Source organism: Stegostoma tigrinum, chromosome 39, assembly GCF_030684315.1.
Source record: "Stegostoma tigrinum isolate sSteTig4 chromosome 39, sSteTig4.hap1, whole genome shotgun sequence".
In the NCBI taxonomy this organism is placed as follows: domain Eukaryota; kingdom Metazoa; phylum Chordata; class Chondrichthyes; order Orectolobiformes; family Stegostomatidae; genus Stegostoma; species Stegostoma tigrinum.
This window is the reverse complement of record NC_081392.1, coordinates 16,817,689-16,837,841: the sequence shown is the minus strand read 5'-3', so window position 1 is coordinate 16,837,841 and position 20,153 is coordinate 16,817,689. Positions and strand designations below refer to the sequence as shown.

At 42.5% G+C, this 20,153-nt stretch overlaps 2 protein-coding genes across 2 annotated transcripts in view; one reads left to right on the top strand and one right to left on the bottom strand.

The window, feature by feature from the left end:
• LOC125447788 (cytochrome P450 2C42-like) overlaps nucleotides 1–19,449 on the top strand; it is a 29,177-nt gene extending 9,728 nt beyond the window's left edge. The window contains exons 4-9 of the mRNA XM_048522506.2: nucleotides 1,087–1,247; nucleotides 4,076–4,252; nucleotides 4,472–4,613; nucleotides 9,453–9,640; nucleotides 11,507–11,648; nucleotides 19,174–19,449. Of these exons, the coding sequence (XP_048378463.2) occupies nucleotides 1,087–1,247; nucleotides 4,076–4,252; nucleotides 4,472–4,613; nucleotides 9,453–9,640; nucleotides 11,507–11,648; nucleotides 19,174–19,355 (992 nt within the window). The 3' untranslated portion in view covers nucleotides 19,356–19,449. The remainder of the gene's footprint in view (nucleotides 1–1,086; nucleotides 1,248–4,075; nucleotides 4,253–4,471; nucleotides 4,614–9,452; nucleotides 9,641–11,506; nucleotides 11,649–19,173) is intronic.
• alkbh6 (alkB homolog 6) overlaps nucleotides 1,005–20,153 on the bottom strand; it is a 72,088-nt gene continuing 52,939 nt past the window's right edge. The window contains exon 8 of the mRNA XM_048522512.2: nucleotides 1,005–3,740. The gene's annotated coding sequence lies outside the window, so the exon portion shown is untranslated. The remainder of the gene's footprint in view (nucleotides 3,741–20,153) is intronic.

Genomic DNA, 20,153 nt, shown 5'->3' with positions numbered 1-20,153 from the left:
GTAGTTTGCTCCCCTTTGACTTTCACACACTGTCATTGCTTCAATTACCTGCAGTGTGTTTGCCACATAAACTGCTAGACCCTGCTGGAAGTCTGACATCGACTTAGGCATTGTGACAGTGACATGTCCACCCCCTGACTGATTGATTGTTCAGTCCTCCCTTCCTTACAAACTCCCTGTGCATTAAAAAGCTGTGCAACCCACAGAGGCTGGCAGGCTATAAATGAGCATTAATGACCTTGTGTGCCAGGAAAGCAATGTGACCCCACACAGGGATTGGAAGACTGTAAGTCAGTGCTGATATCAATGTGCAGTAAGAAAGCAGATTGAAGTGGACAGAGGTTGGTAGCATCCAAGTAAGCACTAAAGTGAGTGAGTACTCAGGAAGCATGCTAAGAGCCATAGGATACTTGTGTCAATGCAAGTGCAAAAGGATCCCATGTTGTTTCAAGTCATTTCCTGCCAGCAAAGGGACCTGGCAGAAGCAATGCAAATCACAGGTGTCCTTGTCCTCCAAAGTAAAGCAGTGAAGGGCTGAATGGTATCTGAGTTGGTATACAAGCAGGCATGATGTGGTGAGGCAGGTGGTGCACCAATGTGGATTTGTTTGGATGAAGGGTTGAGGTGGCCGTGGTGGCCATGGAGAATGCAAGGACATTGTGCACCTGCTTCTTCTGAACAATGTCCTGGACAAACATTAGTCCAGCTGCAGCTGCCAGGTACCTGCCCTGACTTACCTGTTGGGAATTTACCTGGTCTAAATTTCTCAGCAGAGAACGCAGCATACAATGGGGTGAGCTGCATTTTAATGACATGCAAATGCATAGAAATAAGGTAGTTAGCACTGAGATTCTGAAGTCTCCATTTCAAACATGAGGGGAAAATCATGATTATTTTCTTTATTAAGAATCTACCTTTTTCTTTCATTTTTACAGTGTTTCCCCATCATTCTTACCATCACTCTCATCACACCAGGGAGAGATAAATTTCGTCTTGAAATTTATAATGTACATAAAATGTTTGTCTGCATCTGGCTTGCTTGTGCAACACTTTATACCTTTCTAACTGAGCTTTCTCATATATCAGAGAGCCCATTTAGTCCAGATTTTCTGATGAGATGTGCAGCATCAAATATCATCTGTTCTATTGTCTTTGGAGAACGGTTCGAATATGGAGATAAGGACTTTCTCTCACTACTGGAAATGATTGCAGAAAATGGCCACATTTTAAGTAGCCCTTGGGTACAGGTACTACTTTTTTCTTCCAGGTCACGGTGTTACTGAAACTCTGTACGTAAGTCATTAAAATGTTCAGGACAAGCATAAACAAAAACAAAAATCAAGAAGGCTAATGGAATGCTGGCCTTTATAGAGAACAAAAATACAAGAAGGTCGAAAGTGACACTATAGTTATACATAGCCCTGATTAAACTTCACTAGGTGAACAAGTCAGTTAATCATTCTTTAAGTAATATATATTGGCCTTGGCTAGAGAGCAGTGTGAATTTACTAAAATGATAACTGGCTCCAAAGGTTAAATTTTGAGGATTTTTAGAGTTGTGTTTAGAGATGTTAAAGGGCTGACAGAGTAGATGGCAAGAAACCAATTTCTACTGACTACACAATCTAGGGTTATGGGACATAGCCCAAAAATTACAGCCAGATCTTTCAGGATTGTATTAACAAATGTTTCTACATGCAAAGTGTGGTAGATCTTTGGAACTCTTTTCTCCAAAATGAAGTCAATGCTGCGTCAATTGTTAGTTTAAATCTATAGGTGATAGATATCTGTTAAACAATACTGTTAAGATTTATGGTGCAAAGATAAGTTATTTGCAGTTAGATCAAAGAACAAATGGAATAGGCTGTGGGCTAAATGGTATCCTCTTGTTACCTTATTCCTAACTCTAAACTGGTCAAGATTTTTAGATGATGCTGAATGAGAAAGAGGATCAACCTCAAGATTTAAAAAAAAGGATTAGATCAATTGCAAATTTGGAATACAAGTGATACATTCAAATTGATAGATGTAAATTAACTGGTCAGGTCCATCCTAGTGTTGGATACTACATAAAAAGACTGGTACAAGCATGGTCAAGATTGAGAGTGGGGGAGAAGAGAATGAAGTCAAGAAAAATGGGGTAGTACCATGACAAAATTGTGATTAGACTGAGATCTACAGTGGAGGCAATGGCCTCTTGGTATTATCACTGGATTGTTAACCCAGAGACTCAGCTAGAGTCTAATGATGACCATGAATCAGCATCGATAGTCAGAAAAACCCATCTGGTTCACTAATGTCCTTTTAGGGAAGGAAACTGCCATTCTTACCTGGTCTGGCCTACATATGACTCCAGGTCCACTACAATGTAGTTGACCCTTAACTGCCCTCTGGGCAATTAGGAATGGGCAATAAATATTGGCCTATCTAGTGATGCTGTCATCCCGTGAATTAATGAATAAATAAAGCACATTAGATGGTTATCATCTTGGGGCAGCTCAGAATATTAATTCAACTTAAGGCAGATAAGCAGTAGTAGAGGACAATTAACGAGAAGTAAATTTAAAACCAGTATCGAGAACTCCTTCACTTAAAGCTGAGAACTACTTCAGGTGGTCTACCAGGCGATGGTGGAAATGTTACAATCCAGTTAGGGACCGCGAACATTTAAAAAGAAATCGAAATCTCTTGTTTCAGTTGATAGAACTGTACCACAAAATTTCAGCAAGGAAACAGTACTTCATTGCATCTACTGTGAAAGAATTAAACAAAAAAAAATTAACATGGAATGGTTCATGTTATGCATTCAGATTTACCGCTTACTTTCCTCAAGAATTCTCTCAAGATCCATCAACTTTGAAGTTATTTAGTTTGAAGGGGAGGAGAGGCATAGTCTGGCATGGGGTCATAGGGGTTATTTGTGAAGACATAGTTTGGTTTAATGGGGGATGAAAAGAGGCCTGAGGTTGAGGGCCTGTGAGGGGTAAGGTTTAGAAGGCATTTTCAATTTTTATTGCTGCTGACAGTTACTGACACTTACTGTAGCTGCCTGCAAATGTCTTTCAAAGTTGGCTGGCCTGACTGCAGCCTACACACATCCCCCCAACCCCCAAGAAGTTCATGCAGATATTTTCTCTCAAGGTGGGTAGTCTGAGCTGGAAACTCTCTGACTTCTGCTGTCCACCTTGAGGGTGTAAATCTGGTTCCACGTCTCCAGATAAGTAAGTCCATCTGCTGTTTTATTGTTCTCTTTTTTTTCCTTCCTGACATTTTTTAGTTGACAACCCTACAGCTACATTTCTAAATTGAAAGGTATAGTCTAAAATACACAAACCACGAACTAGGTACTTGCAACAATGCAATAAAATTGATGGTAATGTAAACAGAATTCTATAAGGATGCATTAAGAGAATCGAACTTTCTGTTGACATCATAAGCAGAGCACTAATTGGCATTAGTTTCCTGCTTCATGTCCAGAATCGGCCATTGGCATCAATCAAACATGGCCATTCAACCCTGAGTCAAAGCAGTCAATTTCAGTCCACTGGGATACTCTAGAAGAAATTCCCTCTCATACCACTTGGTGTTTCTCCATCCTGGTCTCCATTAAAAAATAAGCAATGATACTCAATGTTTTATAACGTCCAATTTAGGCTCCCAGCAGGATCATGCATTTGCTTTGTAAATGTGCCCTCAAATCGTCTGTCTTCACTGGGTCTCTCTCCTGCATGACCAGCATCCTGTTTAGGTGGAGAAAGAGAACTGAGTTTGAGTTGTTGGTGAAGTTTCCTTTAATATCTAGCCTTACTTAGCCATGTGAATTTTATACTGGTGCCCTCTAGTTCCATGTTTATTATCCAAGCTAATTGCAATCCTATCTATTCTCTTCATGATTGTAAAATCCTGTAATACACCTGTTCTCCGACAGAAAATCCTTTCTCACTTCCTCTGGCCAGGAACAGCTGTCTCTCTATATCCTTTTCGATTTCTTCTCAGTAGCATATGTCAGAACTACTATTCTGAGAATGATAATTGGTTTGACTGTTGATGTTTTGATAATTGGTTTGCTTTGCAGTTGTACAATAACTTCCCAAAGATCATGGACCTTCTGCCTGGGCCTCACAAAAAGATCTTCCAAAATATATCAGATTTGTGTGCATTTTTGAATAAAAATATTCAAAGTCACAAAGAAAGTTTGCAGAAGGATTTCTCCAGGGATTATATCGACAGCTTCCTCATCAAGATGGATGAGGTACTGGGAGTAGTTTCTTTTTCATAATTGTACAACACTTGTATCTCCTTCCTTGAAAATTAATGATTTCTTTAGAATTGATCTGATGAACAAAACCTCACTACATTGAAGCTATCTTTGACTAAATAAAGTTATTTGGGAACTGATTTTGTAAATAAATGATTGTACAGAATATAAGGAGCTTTAATGTTTTTACAAGTAGATATTGTTTTGTTTCAGGAGAAACACAACCTTGATTCAGAATTCAATGACAGGAACTTGCTGATGACAACACTGAATTTATTCCTGGCTGGAACTGAAACGTCTAGTACAACGCTGCGATGGGCTATCCAGATCTTGGCGAAATATCCGCACATTCAGGGTAAGCATCATCACTCCTCTTCCTGCCTAGTTACATGGACCTGAGATCTAGTCAAAAAGCAATCGAGGATTTTCTACCTGTATTAGTTCAGTTGCTTCTACTTCCACTGGCAGTTGCACCTCCTTTAGAGAGGCTGACATTCTTGAACCTGCCAAGTTGTTTCTCAAAATAAATTCCTATGAAAGGAACTGAATCTGTTTCATTGCTCCCACTACAGCATCTCCATTTACCAAGTCCTTTTTAAAATACAATTTCATATAATGAGAATAGTAACCTCTAACAGCATGTATCCAATTAATATTTTCTTCTTTTGTTTAAATCCCTCTAGAAGACAAATAGTATCATCATCCAACATCAGTGACTCACTGTTACTCCAGTGTCTCTCAATGGGTGGAATCTGAGAGGTCTGAGTGATATGGGCTATGGTTGGGTGTGTGGCAGAATTCAGTGACAAGTGTGGAGTATCTCAATGTTGATCTCCACCTTTTAAGCTTTTCACAAGTGATATGACAAGATTCTTGCCAGAGAGCAGCGAGTTTCCAATTGATGCTCATTATTGACAAATGCCTTGCTAGCAGCCCAATTTGACTCGGTGATTTTCACACTGCCATCTCACCAAATTCACCAAACAAGCTTGACATTGGGAAAAGTCGACAAAGAAAACAGAGTAAGCAGCTGGCAAATTCAGCTGACCAAATGAACTCCACGTCGGGCACCAAGCACCAACATCTCAGAGCACACAATGGGCACTGGCCACATATACCCCATGTCTAAGGGCATTGGCACCTACCATGAACCCTCATTGCATGTTTCCAATCCACTTACTGGAATTCATAGATCATAGATCCCTACAGTGTGGAAACAGGCCTTTCAGCCCAACAAGTCCACACCGACCCTCAGAACATCCCACTCAGAACCATCCCCCCCTGTAATGCACCTAATCTACATATCCCTGAACACTACAGGCAATTTAACATGGCCAATCCACCTAATCTGTGGACTATGGGAGGAAACTGGGGCACCCTGAGGACACCCAAGCAAACACGGGGAGAATGTGCAAGCTCCACACAGTCACCTGAGGCTGGAATTGAAAGCAAGGTCCCTGGCGCTGTGAGGCAGCAGTATGAACCACTGAGCCACCGTGCCACCCCTAATAGCTGTTTTATGTCCAGAGCCACTCATAATTTTAAAAAGATAGGCACAATTCTTCTTTAATCCAATGAATTCAAATCCTGCCAACAGTCCATGCTGATGTTGCTGTACAAGTTATACACCAAACTGAAATTAGCTTGATAGGTTATTTTTCTTTCAGTTTCAGCATGGTGATTTTTTCACCGAAACACAAACTGCAATGCTACAGATTTCATTTTAACAGGAAAACAGAAGTTTATCACACAAGATAACCAAATAATAAAATTGAATATCCAAACAATTTGCAATGGAAGGATATTATTAAATTGAATGTTGCTGGGAATAGAGAGTTTGAGTTATAAAAATAGGCTGGATAGGGTGGGTTCTTTTTCCACTGAGAAATAACTCCATGAAGTCCAGTACCCTGTCACCAAGTCACCTTTTATTTACACGTGTATACCACATGACACTGACCCAGGTAGCTCAGAGCTAGCTCCTAGAGTGAGCAGAACTTCTGACATTCCTGTCTATATCTTTCAACCAGGACTCCCTGGCTAGACCATGTTAACAGTCCTCATCAGGGAACTCATATTCTGAGATCCACCTAGCTGATCTCATTTCAATGCCTACATCCCCCACCCCCCTCTAAATCCTGGTACATAAATCTTTTCTTTTTCCTGTAGCTTCTCATTTAGCGTTTTCACATGAGGTCCAGTTCCCCTGAATTGGATACTGCTGGCATGTACTGGACTGTAGCCCATCTCTTGCGCCTGGAGCATCTTGGCCAAAACTCATCATCTTTGTTCGGCTGCAGCATTTGCCATGTCCATCTCGTCCTCAAGAGTGGAGGAGAGAGCCAACGGGTTCTGACAGCCTGGACGGATACTCTGAGGGGGGGCCTGGTATGTTTTGCAGCTGTCCTGTTTGCGAGGTTACAGCTTTCATGTGGTCCATATGCTTTGTTCAAGACTGCCTCACCCAGCGCAACTTTGTACATCATGGAACGTGATCTTGTGTCAACTATATCTCTCACCCATGCAGGGCCATTCCCATGATTTTTACACCAAACTTCACCCCCTGAAGTAAACTGCCCCTCTTGCTCAGAGGAGTCTTGTGCCCAGCAGTGGCGTTCCTGATAACATTTTATCCCCCTTCCCCCGGTCTAGGAAGATCAGATTTAACCTTGTGCAGAGTTCTCTTCACATTAGCAACTCTGCTGGAACCGTCCTTGTACTTGCACAAGAGGTTGTCAGACAGGAACCAGGACAGTTTGATATTGAGTGAAGCTGTAGGCTGTTTCTTTAAGCCTGCCTTCAAAGTTTTTACTGGTCTTTCTGCCAGACCATTGGATGATGGATGGTATGGAGCTGTCCTTACATACCGAAGGCCATTTGGCTTTAGGAAATACTTGAATTCCCTGCTGGTAAATGGTGGCCCGTTGCCTGTGACTAAAACCTCCTGGATCCCATGTATTGCAGAAGATGCTTGTAAGTTTTCAATCATCAAGCCTGCGTTTGACGATGAACTCTACGCACATCCAAACACTTTGAATGGGCATCCACAATGACTAAAAACCGTACAGCCCCTGAAAGGGCAGGGAAAATGGACATGTAACTGAGTCCAGGATTTACCTGGCATTCACCCGAATGTGGGGAAGCTGCTGGTGGCAATTTTTGTCCTTGTTGGCACATTGGACACTGCCCCACCATTGCAGCTATGTCGGCAACCAATCTACGCCACCAGGCATAATTTCTCACCAAACATCTTCATTTTGGAAATCCCTGGGTGACCTTCATGGAGTTCAGCCAGTATCTGGCAGTAACATTTCCTTGGGACAATCACTCTTATTCCCCATAGTAATATGCCATCCTGAATGGTGATCTGGTCTCACGAGGTCCATAAAGGTTTCAAGATAACAAAGTGTGAAGCTGGATGAACACAGCAGGCCAAGCAGCATCTCAGGAGCACCTGAGGGTGCTCCTGAGATGCTGCTTGGCCTGCTGTGTTCATCCAGCTTCACACTTTGTTATCTTGGATTCTCCAGCATCTGCAGTTCCCATCATCTCTCACCCATAAAGGTTTCAATCCTGGTTGTGATGGCCCTCTCATTTCCCCCATCATCACCAGCTTTTTAGTTTTGCCAGAATAGGATCATTTTGTGTCTGATATTGTCAATGGTGACCGGAAGGATACACAGAAAGTTTAACACCAGAAAGAACCCATGTAGTGGCAACACCACTGGTGGTGCTTCAGCCAGTGGGAAGCAGGTTGAAGGCATCCTCATTTGCCACTTGCCCTCCTGGATGGTGTTCCAACTTATAATTGTATGTATTCAGAATAAGAGCCACTGAATTTGATGTGAAGTTATGGGTGGCAAGGCCCTGTCCTCTTTCAGTAGCCCTAACAGGGGTTTGTAGTTTGTTACTAATACAAATTTACATCTGTAAACGTGTTGATGGAATTTCCTCACATCAAAGATGACTGCCAAATATTTCTTCTCCATTTGAGTGTATCTTTGTTCAGCATCGGCCAAGGTCTGGGAAGCATATGCTATCCTTTCTACTGGGCCACCGGTGAGCCAACGCCAACCTGACACCGTATGGGGAGGCATCACACCGGTGAGACAATGTCACCCTCATACCATATAGGGAGGCATCGCACCAGTGAGCCAACGCCACCCTGATACCATATGGTGAGGCATCACATCACCAGATCTCGTTTGGGATTGTAGTGTGCCAACACCTTAGACGGTGATAGCTGCTTCTTCACTTCCTTAATGGCTCCATCTTGGCTACCTTTCCAAGGCTAACCCTTTTCCAATAGCAACTGAAAAAGGATGGAGGCCAAGTTACATATGAATTTTCTGTAATAATTCACCAACCCAAGGAAGGACTTAAGCTCCTGTATGAATGTGGGAGTTAGGACATCTTTGATTGCCCTCACTTTATTTTCCAATGGGTGTAGCCTGGTCTTGTCAATTCTGTAGCCCAGGTAGGTCACTTGGGGTGCGTGGAATACATTTTTCCTTCCATTAACATACACTGGTCTTGAGAATGAAACGTGAAGCTGGATGAACACAGCAGGCCCAGCAGCATCTCAGGAGCACAAAAGCTGACGTTTCGGGCCTAGACCGCTCCTGAGATGCTGCTGGGCCTGCCGTGTTCATCCAGCCTCACATTTCATTATCTTGGATTCTCCAGCATCTGCAGTTCCCATTATCACTGGTCTTGAGAAACTACCTTTCTCATACTGTTCTTTTTAATGAACCATGGGTTCAGAAAGCCTTGTAAGTTAATCATTAAATCTTTTCAGATATACAGACAAAAACCCATGTGCCACTAGTTCAAAATTCAGATTAAAAACTAAGTGATATTAAATTATGTAAATAAATCACATACCTAACAAAGGGGACCTGGCAGATATTATGAGGGGCATGGACAGGGTGAATTGAAAGCAGTTATTTCTCCCTATAGAGGAGTCAATGACAAGGGAGCATAATTTTAAGGTGAAAGGCTGGAGATTTAGAGGAAATTTGAGAGCAGTTTTTCAACCAGAGAGTGGTGGGTGTCTGGAATGCACTGCCTGGGAGGGTATTTGAGGTAGTAGCCTCGTAAACTTTAAAAAGTACTTGTTAGATGACATAGGTTGAGTTGTACATGTAAATTAAATATATTATAGAATAGTTGTGAAATTTTCTTCCCCCATCAGAGAAAATTCATCAAGAGATTGACGAGGTGATTGGCTCCTTGCGATGTCCTGCTATTGAAGATCGAGCAAAAATGCCATACACAGATGCTGTCATACATGAGGTCCAACGATACATTGACCTTGTTCCCATGAATCTTCCACACATGGCATCAAATGATATAGATTTCAGAGGATATCTGATTCCTAAGGTCAGAATAAAACCTATTATTACATGGTTCGTTATTTATGTAGCACCTAGGATATCAAACCATTGTGTTATTAATTACTTTTGAAATTTAGTAACCATACATAACAGCCACTCTGTTCCAATTTGAACCGAATGGTGTACTTTCATCCTGTACATCTCTATGACTATGATAATCAGCATGGTTTATGTGCAAGGAAAATCATGTTTCACAAACTTGATTGAGTTTTTTGAGGGAGTCACCAAAAATGTTGATGATGGCAGTGGAGTATAGACATTGTTTATTTGGATTTTAGTAAGGCCTTTGACAAGATTCCACATGATAGACTAATTCGTAAAGTTCGGTCACATGAGATTCAGGGTGAGCTTGCCAATTGGATTAATAGTAGGAGACACAGTAATAGTGGAGGGTTGCTTTATAGACTAGAGCCCTGTGACCATGGGATTGGTTCTGGGTCCTCTTTTGTTTGTCATTTATATAAATGATTTGGATGAGAATATAGAAGGCATGGTTGGTAAGCTTGCAGATGACACTAAAATTGGAGGCATAGTAGACAGTGAAGAAGGTTTTCTGAGATTACAAAGGGATCTTGGCCAAATGGATCAATGGGCTAATAAATGGCAGATAGAGTCAATCTGGGTGAATGTGAGATATTCCATTTAGGCACAACAAAGGTAGGGCTTATCCAATTAATGGCAGGGTCTTGGGTAATGTTGTAGAACAGAGGGACCTAGGGGTGCAGGTACATAATTCTTTGAAGTTTGCATCACATAGGGTGGTTAAAAAAGTATTTTGGCATGCCTGCCTTCATTGATCAGTCCTTTGAGTATAGGAATTGGGATGTTATGTTGAGGTGGTACAAGAGGCGTCTTCTGGAATACTGTCTAGTTCTGGTTGCCCAGCTTTAGGAAGGATATTATCAAGCTGGAGATGCTTCAGAAGACTTTTACCAGTATGTTGCCAGGTATGGAAGGTTTAGGTATAAAGAAATGCTGGATAGGCTAGGATATTTTTCACTGGAGTGTAGGAGGTTGAGAGGCGACCTGATGGAAGTTTATAGAATAATGAGAGGTATAGATAGAGTTAATGGTGATTGTCTTTTCCCTAGGATGGGGGATTTCAACACCAGGGGGCACATTTTTATGGTGAGAGGAGAGAGATTTTAAAAAGACATGAGGGGGAAATTTTTTTATACAGGGTGGACTGCATGTGGAAAGGACCTCTTGCGGAAGTGGTGAATGAGGGTACAATTACAACATTTAAAAACCACTAGGATAGATACATGAATAGGAAAGGTTTGGAGGGATATGGGCCAGGAGCAGGCAGATCGGACTAGTTTAGTTTGGGATTATATTTGGCACAGACTGGTTGGACTTAAGGGTCTGTTTCTATGCTGTACGACTCTGTGACTCTGAATTTGGCAGTGATGAATACTCGCACCTACAGTGAGTGGGAGAATATGATGCTGGTGCGTCAGAGACATGGTACATAGATAACGAGATGAGTTTGGGGAGATAACTTTTGAAAACTTGTGAGGTCTCACAGAGGGAACACATCCATGAAACTTGAGAAAATTGACACTAAGACAATTCAAATGGAAAATTAAGCTGATTTTTTTCTCAGCGATGGTGAGATCCAATGTAACAAGTCCATTGCCACTCTGGTTAAGATCAAATAATTCAGTCAAGTTCAAGAATCAGATTTGCTCTCCTGGATGAATATCAAATGTGACATTACACTTAATCATCAAGACAGATGCTTTCTAACTTTATTTCGTTCTCTCATGTTGCTATGTTTCTCTAGTGTTCAGTTGTTACAAATGTAAATTTTGCTTATTTCCTTGTTGAACTTGTGATAATTTTGATTTAGGGTACACTTGTGATTCCTGTACTTTCCTCCGTTCTGAAATCCACCAGCCAGTGGAAGACACCAAATTCATTTAATCCTAATCACTTCCTTGACAAAAATGGATGTTTCAAAAATAGTGACAGTTTCATGCCATTCTCTGCAGGTACGGATTGTATTGCTCTTTTCTATCTAATTGAAGTTTTGCTTACCGTCTCATCAATAGTGGGTATGAATTTGAGAGACAAATGAAGAAGCAAGACTAGTCCCTATCATTTCACAGAGAGGATGGCTCTTATGTAGTCTGACAGCTATATAAGTAAAACCTCTGTTGTTATAAAGAGCAAAGAAACAATGAAAATTACAGCACAGGAACAGGCCCTTCGGCCCTCCAAGCCTGCGCCGATCAAGATCCTCTGTCTAACCTGTCATCTATTTTCTAACGGTCTGTGTCCATTTGCTCCCTGCCCATCCATGTACCTGTCCAGATACATCTTAAAAGACGCTAACGTGTCTGCGTCTATCACCTCCGCTGGCAACGCATTCCAGGCACCCACCACCCTCTGTGTAAAGAACTTTCCACGCATATCTTCCTTAAACTTTTCTCCTCTCACTTTGAACTCATGACCCCTAGTAATTGAGTCCCCCACTCTGGGAAAAAGTTTCTTGGTATCCACCCTGTCTATACCCCTCATGATTTTGTAGACCTCAATCAGGTCCCCCCTCAATTTCTGTCTTTCTAATGAAAATAATCCTAATCTATTCAACCTTTCTTCATAGCTAGCACCCTCCATACCAGGTAACATCCTGGTGAACCTCCTCTGCACCCTCTCCAAAGCATCCACATCCTTTTGGTAATGTAGCAACCAGAACTGTACACTACTCCAAATGTGGTCGAACCAAAGTCCTATACAACTGCAACATGATCTGCCAACTCTTGTACTCAATACCCCGCCCAATGAAGGAAAGCATGCCATATGCCTTCTTGACCACCCTATTGACCTGCGTTGTCACCTTCAGGGAACAATGGACCTGAACACCCAGATCTCTCTGTTCATCAATTTTCCCGAGGACTTTTCCATTTACTGTATAGTTCGCCCTTGAATTTGATCTTCCAAAATGCATCATCTCGCATTTGCCCGGATTGAACTCCATCTGCCATTTATCTGCCCAACTCTCCAGTCTATCTATATTCTGCTGTAATTTCTGACAGTCCCCTTCACTATCAGCTACTCCACCAATCTTAGTGTCATCAGCAAACTTGCTGATCAGACCACCTAGACCTTCCTCCAGATCGTTTACATATATCACAAACTTCGGATCTTTGTGGGATGAGCAGTATGTTAGTAGTTAAGGTAACCACATCAAATCGTGTGTAAGTAGTTATCTGAAGATCTGATTTCATCTGAAATATTCTTTAAATTGGTATAAACATATTTTCTGAATTGATATCTGTGGAAATAATACCACAAGTTGGCTGATAGAAATGGTGGCCTACCAGAACACTAGAATTCAGAAACAAATTGGAACTGCAAATGTAAATTAAAAATTCAAAGAAGACATGGGAGAAGGGAGGTTTGAATTATAAATTTAAACATAGAACATTACAGCACAGTACAGGCCCTTTGGCCCTCGATGTTGTGCTGACCTGTCATACCGATCTCAAGCCCATCTAACCTACACTATTCCATGTATGTCCATATGCTTGTCCAATGACGACTTAAATGTACCTAAAGTTGGCGAATCTACTACCGTTGCAGGCAAAGCGTTCCATTCCCTTACTACTCTCTGAGTAAAGAAACTACCTCTGACATCTGTCCTATATTTTTCACTCCTCAATTTAAAGCTATGCCCCCTCATACTCGCCGTCACCATCCTAGGAAAAAGGATCTCCCTATCCACCCTATCTAACCCTCTGATTATCTTATAATTAATTAAACAATTAAGTCACCTCTCAACCTTCTTCTCTCTAACGAAAACAGCCTCAAGTCCCTCAGCCTTTCCTCATAAGACCTTCCCTCCAGACCAGGCAACATCCTAGTAAATCTCCTCTGCACCCTTTCCAAAGCTTCCACATCCTTCTTATAATGCGGTGACCAGAACTGTACGCAATACTCCAAGTGCGGCCGCACCAGAGTTTTGTACAGCTTCACCATAACCTCTTGGTTCTGGAACTCGATCCCTCTGTTAATAAAAGCTAAAACACTGTATGCTTCTTAACAACTCTGTAAACCTGGGTGGCAACTTTCAAGGATCTGTGTACATGGACACTGAGATCTCTCTGCTCATCTACACTACCAAGAATCTTACCATTAGTCCAGTATTTGGCGTTTCAGTTACTCCTACCAAAGTGCATCACCTCACACTTTTCCGCATTAAACTCCATTTGCCACCTCTCAGCCCAGCTCTGAAGCTTATCTATGTCTCTGTAACCTACAACATCCTTCATCACTATCCACAACTCCACCGACCTTAGTGTCGCCTGCAAATTTACTAACCCATCCTTCTACGCCCTCATCCAGGTCATTTATAAAAATGACAAACAGCAGTGGACTCATCACCGACCCTTGCAGTACACCACTAGTAACTGGTCTCCAGGATGAACATTTCCCATCAACCACCACCCTCTGTCTTCTTTCAGCAAACCAATTTCCGACCCAAACTGCTATATCTCCCACAATCCCATTCCTCCGCATTTTGTACAATAGCCTACTGTGGGGAACCTTGTCGAACGCCTTGCTGAAATCCATATACACCACATTAACCGGTTTACTCTCATCTACCTGTTTGGTCACCTTCTCAAAGAACTCAATAAGTATTGTGAGGCATGACCTACCCTTCACAAAACCGTGCTGACTATCCCTGATCAAATAATTCTTTTCCAGATGATTTTAAATCCTATCTCTTATAACCTTTTCCAACACTTTACCAACAACTGAAGTAAGGCTCACTGGTCTATAATTACCAGGGTTGTCTCTACTCCCCTTCTTGAACAGGGGAACCACATTTGCTATTCTCCAGTCGTCTGGCACTATTCCTGTAGACAATGACGAGTTAAAGATCAATGCCAAAGGCTCGGCAATCTCCTCCCTGGCTCCCCAGTGGATCCGAGGATAAATCCCATCCGGCCCAGGGGACTTATCTATTTTCACACTCTGTAGGATTTCTAATACCTCTTCCTTGTGAACCTCAATCCCACCTAGTCTAGTAGCCTGTATCTCAGTGTTCTCCTCGACAACATTGTCATTTTCTAGAGTGAATACTGTCGAAAAATATTCATTTAGTGCTTCCCCTATCTCCTCTGACTCCACACACAACTACCCACTACTATCCTTGATTGGGCCTAATCTTACTCTCGTCATTCTTTTATTCCTTCAATACCTATAGAAAGCCTTAGGTTTATCCTGATCCTATGCGCCAACAACTTCTCATGTCTCCTCTTGGCTCTTCTGAGCTCTCTCTTTAGGTCTTTCCGGGCTACCTTGTAGCCCTCAAACTCCCTAACTGAGCCTTCACATCTCATCCTAACATCAGCCGCCTTCTTCCTCTTGACCAGAGATTCCACCTCCTTCGTAAACCACGGCTCCCACGCTCTACAGCTTCCTCCCTGCCTAACAGGTATATACTTATCTAGGACACACAGGAGCTTTTCCTTGAATAAGCTCCACATTTCTAATGTGCCCATCCCCTGCAGTTTCCTTCCCCATCCTATGCTCCCTAAATCTTGCCTAATCTCATCGTAATTGCCTTTCCCCCAGCTATAACTCTTGCCCAGTGGTATACACCTATCCCTTTCCATCACTAAAGTAAACATAACAGAATTGTGATCGCTATCACCAAAGTGCTCACCTACTTCCAAATCTAACACCTGGCCGGGCTCATTACCCAGTACCAAATCTAATGTGGCTCCACCCCTTGTTGGCCTATCCACTTACTGTGTCAGGAAGCCCTCCTGCACACACTGGACAAAAACTGACCCATCTCTAGTACTCGAACTATAGTGTTCCCAGTCAATATTTGGGAAAGTTGAAGTCCCCCATGACAACTACCCTGTCTCTCTCACTCCTATCGAGAATCATCTTCGCTATCCTTTCCTCTACATATCTGGAACTATTCAGAGGCATATAGAAACCTCCCAACAGGATGATCTCTCCTTTCCTGTTTCTAACCTCAGCCCATACTACCTCAGTTGACGAGTCCCCAAACATCATTTCTGCAACTGTAATACTGTCCTTGACCAACAATGCCACACCTGCCCCCACTTTTACCATCTTCTCTGTTCTTACTGAAACATCTAAATCCCAGAACCTGCAACAACCGTTCCTGTCCCTGCTCTATCCATGTCTCCGAAATGGCCACAACATCGAAGTCCCAGGTACCAACCCATGCTACACGTTCACCTACCTTATTCTGGATGCTCCTGGCATTGAAGTAGAAACACTTCAAACCAACTTCTTGCTTGCCGGTGCCATCTTGCGACCCTGAAACTTTATTTCGGACCTCCCTACTCTCAACCTTTTCTATACTCAAACTACAATTTTGGTTCCCATCCCCCTGCTGAATTAGTTTAAACCCACCCGAATAGACTTAGCGAATTCCCCCCCCCCCACAAGGCTATTGGTACCCCTCTGGTTCAGGTGAAAACCATCCTGCTTGTAGAAGTCCCACCTACCCCAGAATGAGCCCCAATTATCCAAGAATCCAAAACCCACCCTCCTGCACCATCCCTGTAGTCACGTGTTCAAGTCCTCTCTCTCCCTATTCCTCGCCTCATTAGCAGGTGGCACAGGCAACAAACCAGAGACAACTCTGTTCATCCTGGCTCTAAGCTTCAATCCTAGCTCCCTGAATTTCTGCCTTAAATCCCCATCTCTCTTTCTACCTATGTCGTTGGTGCCATAATAGCATAAGACATTGGAGCGGAAGTAAGGCCATTTGGCCCATCAAGTCCACTCCGCCATTTAAATCATGGCTGATGGGCATTTCAACACCACTTCCCTGCACTCTCCCCGTAGCCCTTGATTCCTTCTGAGATCAAGAATTTGTCGATCTCTGCCTTGAAGGCATCCAACGTCCCGGCCTCCACTGCACTCCGTGGCAATGAATTCCACAAGTCCACCACTCTCTGGCTGAAGAAATGTCGTCTCATTTCAGTTTTAAATTTACCCCCTCTAATTTTAAGGCTGTGCCCACGCCTTAGTCTCCCCGCCTAACAGAAACAACTTCCTAGTGTCCACCCCTTCTAAACCATACATTATCTTGTAAGTTTCTATTAGATCTCCCCTCAACCTTCTAAACTCTGAGTACAATCCCAGGATCCTTAGCCACTCATCATACGTTAAACCTACCATTCCAGGGATCATCCGTGTGAATCTCTGCTGGACACGCTCCAGGGCTAGTATGTCCTTCCTGAGCTGTGGGGCCCAAAATTGGACACAGTGTTCTAAATGGGGCCTAAATAGAGCCTTATAAAGCCTCAGAAGCACATCGCTGCTTTTATATTCCAACCCTCTTGAGATAAACGACAACATTACATTCGCCTTCTTAATTACGGTCTCTACCTGCAAGTCAACCTTTAAAGAGTCCTGGACCAACACTCCCAGATCCCTTTGTACTTCTGCTTTGCGAATTTTCTCACCGTTTAGAAAATAGTCCATGCCTGTATTCTTTTTTCCCAAAGTGCAAAACCTCACATTTACTCACAGTGAACTTCATCAGCCATTTCCTGGACCACTCTCCTCAACTGTTTAAATCTTTCTGCAGCTTCCCCACCTCCTCAGAACTACCTGCCTGTCCACCTATCTTTGTATCATCAGCAAACTTCGCCAGAATGCCCCCGGTCCCTTCATCCAGATCATTAATATATAAGGTGAACAGCTGCGGCCCCAACACTGAACCCTGCAGGATACCACTCGTCACCGGTTGCCATTCCGAAAAAGAGCCTTTTATCCCAACTCTCTGCCTTCTGTCAGACAGCCAATCCTCAATCCAAGCCAGTAGCTCACCTCAAACACCATGGGCCCTCACCTTGCTCAGCAGCCTCCCATGAGGCACCGTATCAAAGGCCTTTTGGAAGTCTAGATAGATAACATCTACTGGGTTTCCCTGGTCTAACATACTTGTTATCTCTTCAAAGAATTCTAACAGGTTTGTCAGCCATGACCTCCCCTGACTAAAGCCATGCTGACTTGTTCTAATCTGACCCTGCACTTCCAGGAATTTAGAAATCTCATCCTTAACAATGGATTCTAGAATTTTACCAACTACCAAGGTTAGGCTAATCGGCCTATAATTTTCCATCTTTTGCCTCGATCCTTACTTAAACAAGGGGGGTTACAACAGCAATTTTCCAATCATCTGGGACTTTTGAAAGATCATGACCAAAGCCTCCGTTATTTCCTCAGCCACCTCCTATGTGCCCATGTGGACCATGACTTGGGGCTGCTCCCCCTCCCCCTTAAGGATCCCAAAAACATGATCAGAGACATCATGAACCCTGGCACCTGGGAGGCAACACACCAACCATGAGTCTCTCTCATCCCCACAGAACCTCCTATCTGTACCCCTAACTATGGTGTCCCCAATGACTACTGCTCTGCTCCTCTTCCCCCTTCCCTTCTGAGCAGCAGCGACAGACTCTGTGCCAGAGACCTGTGCCCCACTGCTTTCCCCTGGTAAGTACCCCCCCCTCCCCACCCCCCCACAACAGTATCCAAAACGGTACACTTATTGTTGAGGGGAATGGCCACAGGGGATCCCTGCACTGCCTGCCAATTCCCTTTCCGGCCCCTGACTGTAACCCATCTGCCTTTTTCTTCTACCTGAGAAGTGACTACCTCCCTGTAACTCCTCTCAATAACGCCCTCTGCCTCCCGAATGATCCGAAGTTCATCCAGCTCCAGCTCCAGTTCCCTAACGCGGTTTTCGATAATCTGGAGTTGGGTGCACTTCCCGCAGATGTAGTCAGCAGGGACACGAGTGGTGACCCTTACCTCCCACATTCTGCAGGAGGAACATTCAGCTGCCCTGACCTCCGTTCCCATTATTCTAAATTCCCAAAGAGACTGATGCAAAATAAAAAATAAAAAATAAACTTGTGACCTTACCAATCTGGCACACAGCATCTTTTTTTTGGTTAGAGGAGGAGGATGGATGGGAGACACTACCCGATAGTGTTTCGGGTAACGCAACCACACAAATATATTACCTCACTCACTCAGCATCCTGTGTCCGCTCCTGCTCAGCGTACGCTCAGTTTGTAATGGTTACTTGGGTTTATACCGAACTACGCACTGTTGAAAAGTTGAATATTGTCAACTTGAGCAATAAAGTGTGCCAAGTGTGCAAGTTTTTTTTGATTGCTAGGAATGTTTCTTGATTACTGAATGGTTATAGATTTTTAAGTAAAAGTGCATATGGAAGTGCATTTACCTATATTGGGAGAGTGTGGGTCAGGCATTTCTATCAAAATTAATGGTTTAGACTGAGGAACAATTGTGTGAAGTGTTCATAGATCATTGTGGGTCATGGGCATATTTCATGCCAACATTGCTTATCTCAGTTTGACAAGAATTAAACTCACACTCAGAGTATAGAAACAGATCCAGCCCCCTACTCATTAATGAAACGTATTTTAAAGCAAGCAACAGTCAAATACTGAGAGTTTCACTCCATAATATCTGTTTTTGCAGGGAAGAGGAAATGTCTGGGAGAGTCCTTGGCTCGCATGGAAATCTTCCTTTTTTTGACGACTCTGCTTCAGAACTTTGTCTTCAAGCCTGTTATTGACTGCAAGGATATTAACATCTCACCGGTTTTCAGTGGAATCTTGCAGATACCCCACATGTACAACTTTTGTGCTATTTCTCGTTAACTTGAGCAAGACACCAGTTGTGTTGTATCAATTGAGTTTTGCAGATGATGTTAAAGCTTCATTAGTTTATCTATAAATTCCAGACTAATCTTGATTTACCATTTGTGTTTGTTTTTAAACAAATTCACTCAATTTAAATGTAGTCCAAACTTCAGCACACAGGATCTGTACCTTTCTCACATTCACAGAAATTACTGACTCACCTCAATTTGACTTCCAGCAACAGCATCTTGGTGAAAAAAAACTAATTTTAATAGGCAACACATTAACTAAATTCATATAATACAGGTAAATGGTCATTCATGTGTAACATTAATTCTATTTCTCTCTCCATACATGCCATTTGATCTGCATTTCCTGTTTTATTTCAGCGTTCCAGTATCTGCAGTATTTTCTTATAGTAACAGAGTCAAATATTTGTTTTTAAAAATACAACAAAGCACTTTAGAATTCCCAATAATTCAAATGATAATGAAAACACATTTAAAAAGATGATCAGAACTTTGTCAAAGCAGGTTTTTAAATATTTAAAACTTCTTTTTTTTCTACTGGCATCATAGCAGATACTTAAAGCCAGTGAAATCTGTTGTATAACTGAAGGATGACCGTGTAAAGTGACTGAATATAATGCAAATTTGAACGTAATGGACAAAATCTTACAGGGGTTGAGTGAGAATGGGCTATAGTGGCATCTGTCAATAAATCACATGTGCAGCCAATTGGATATTTAAATCTAAGGCAGTTGAGACTAGTTAGTGTGGGAACATGGTTGGCGTGGTCTGGTTGGACGAAACGGTC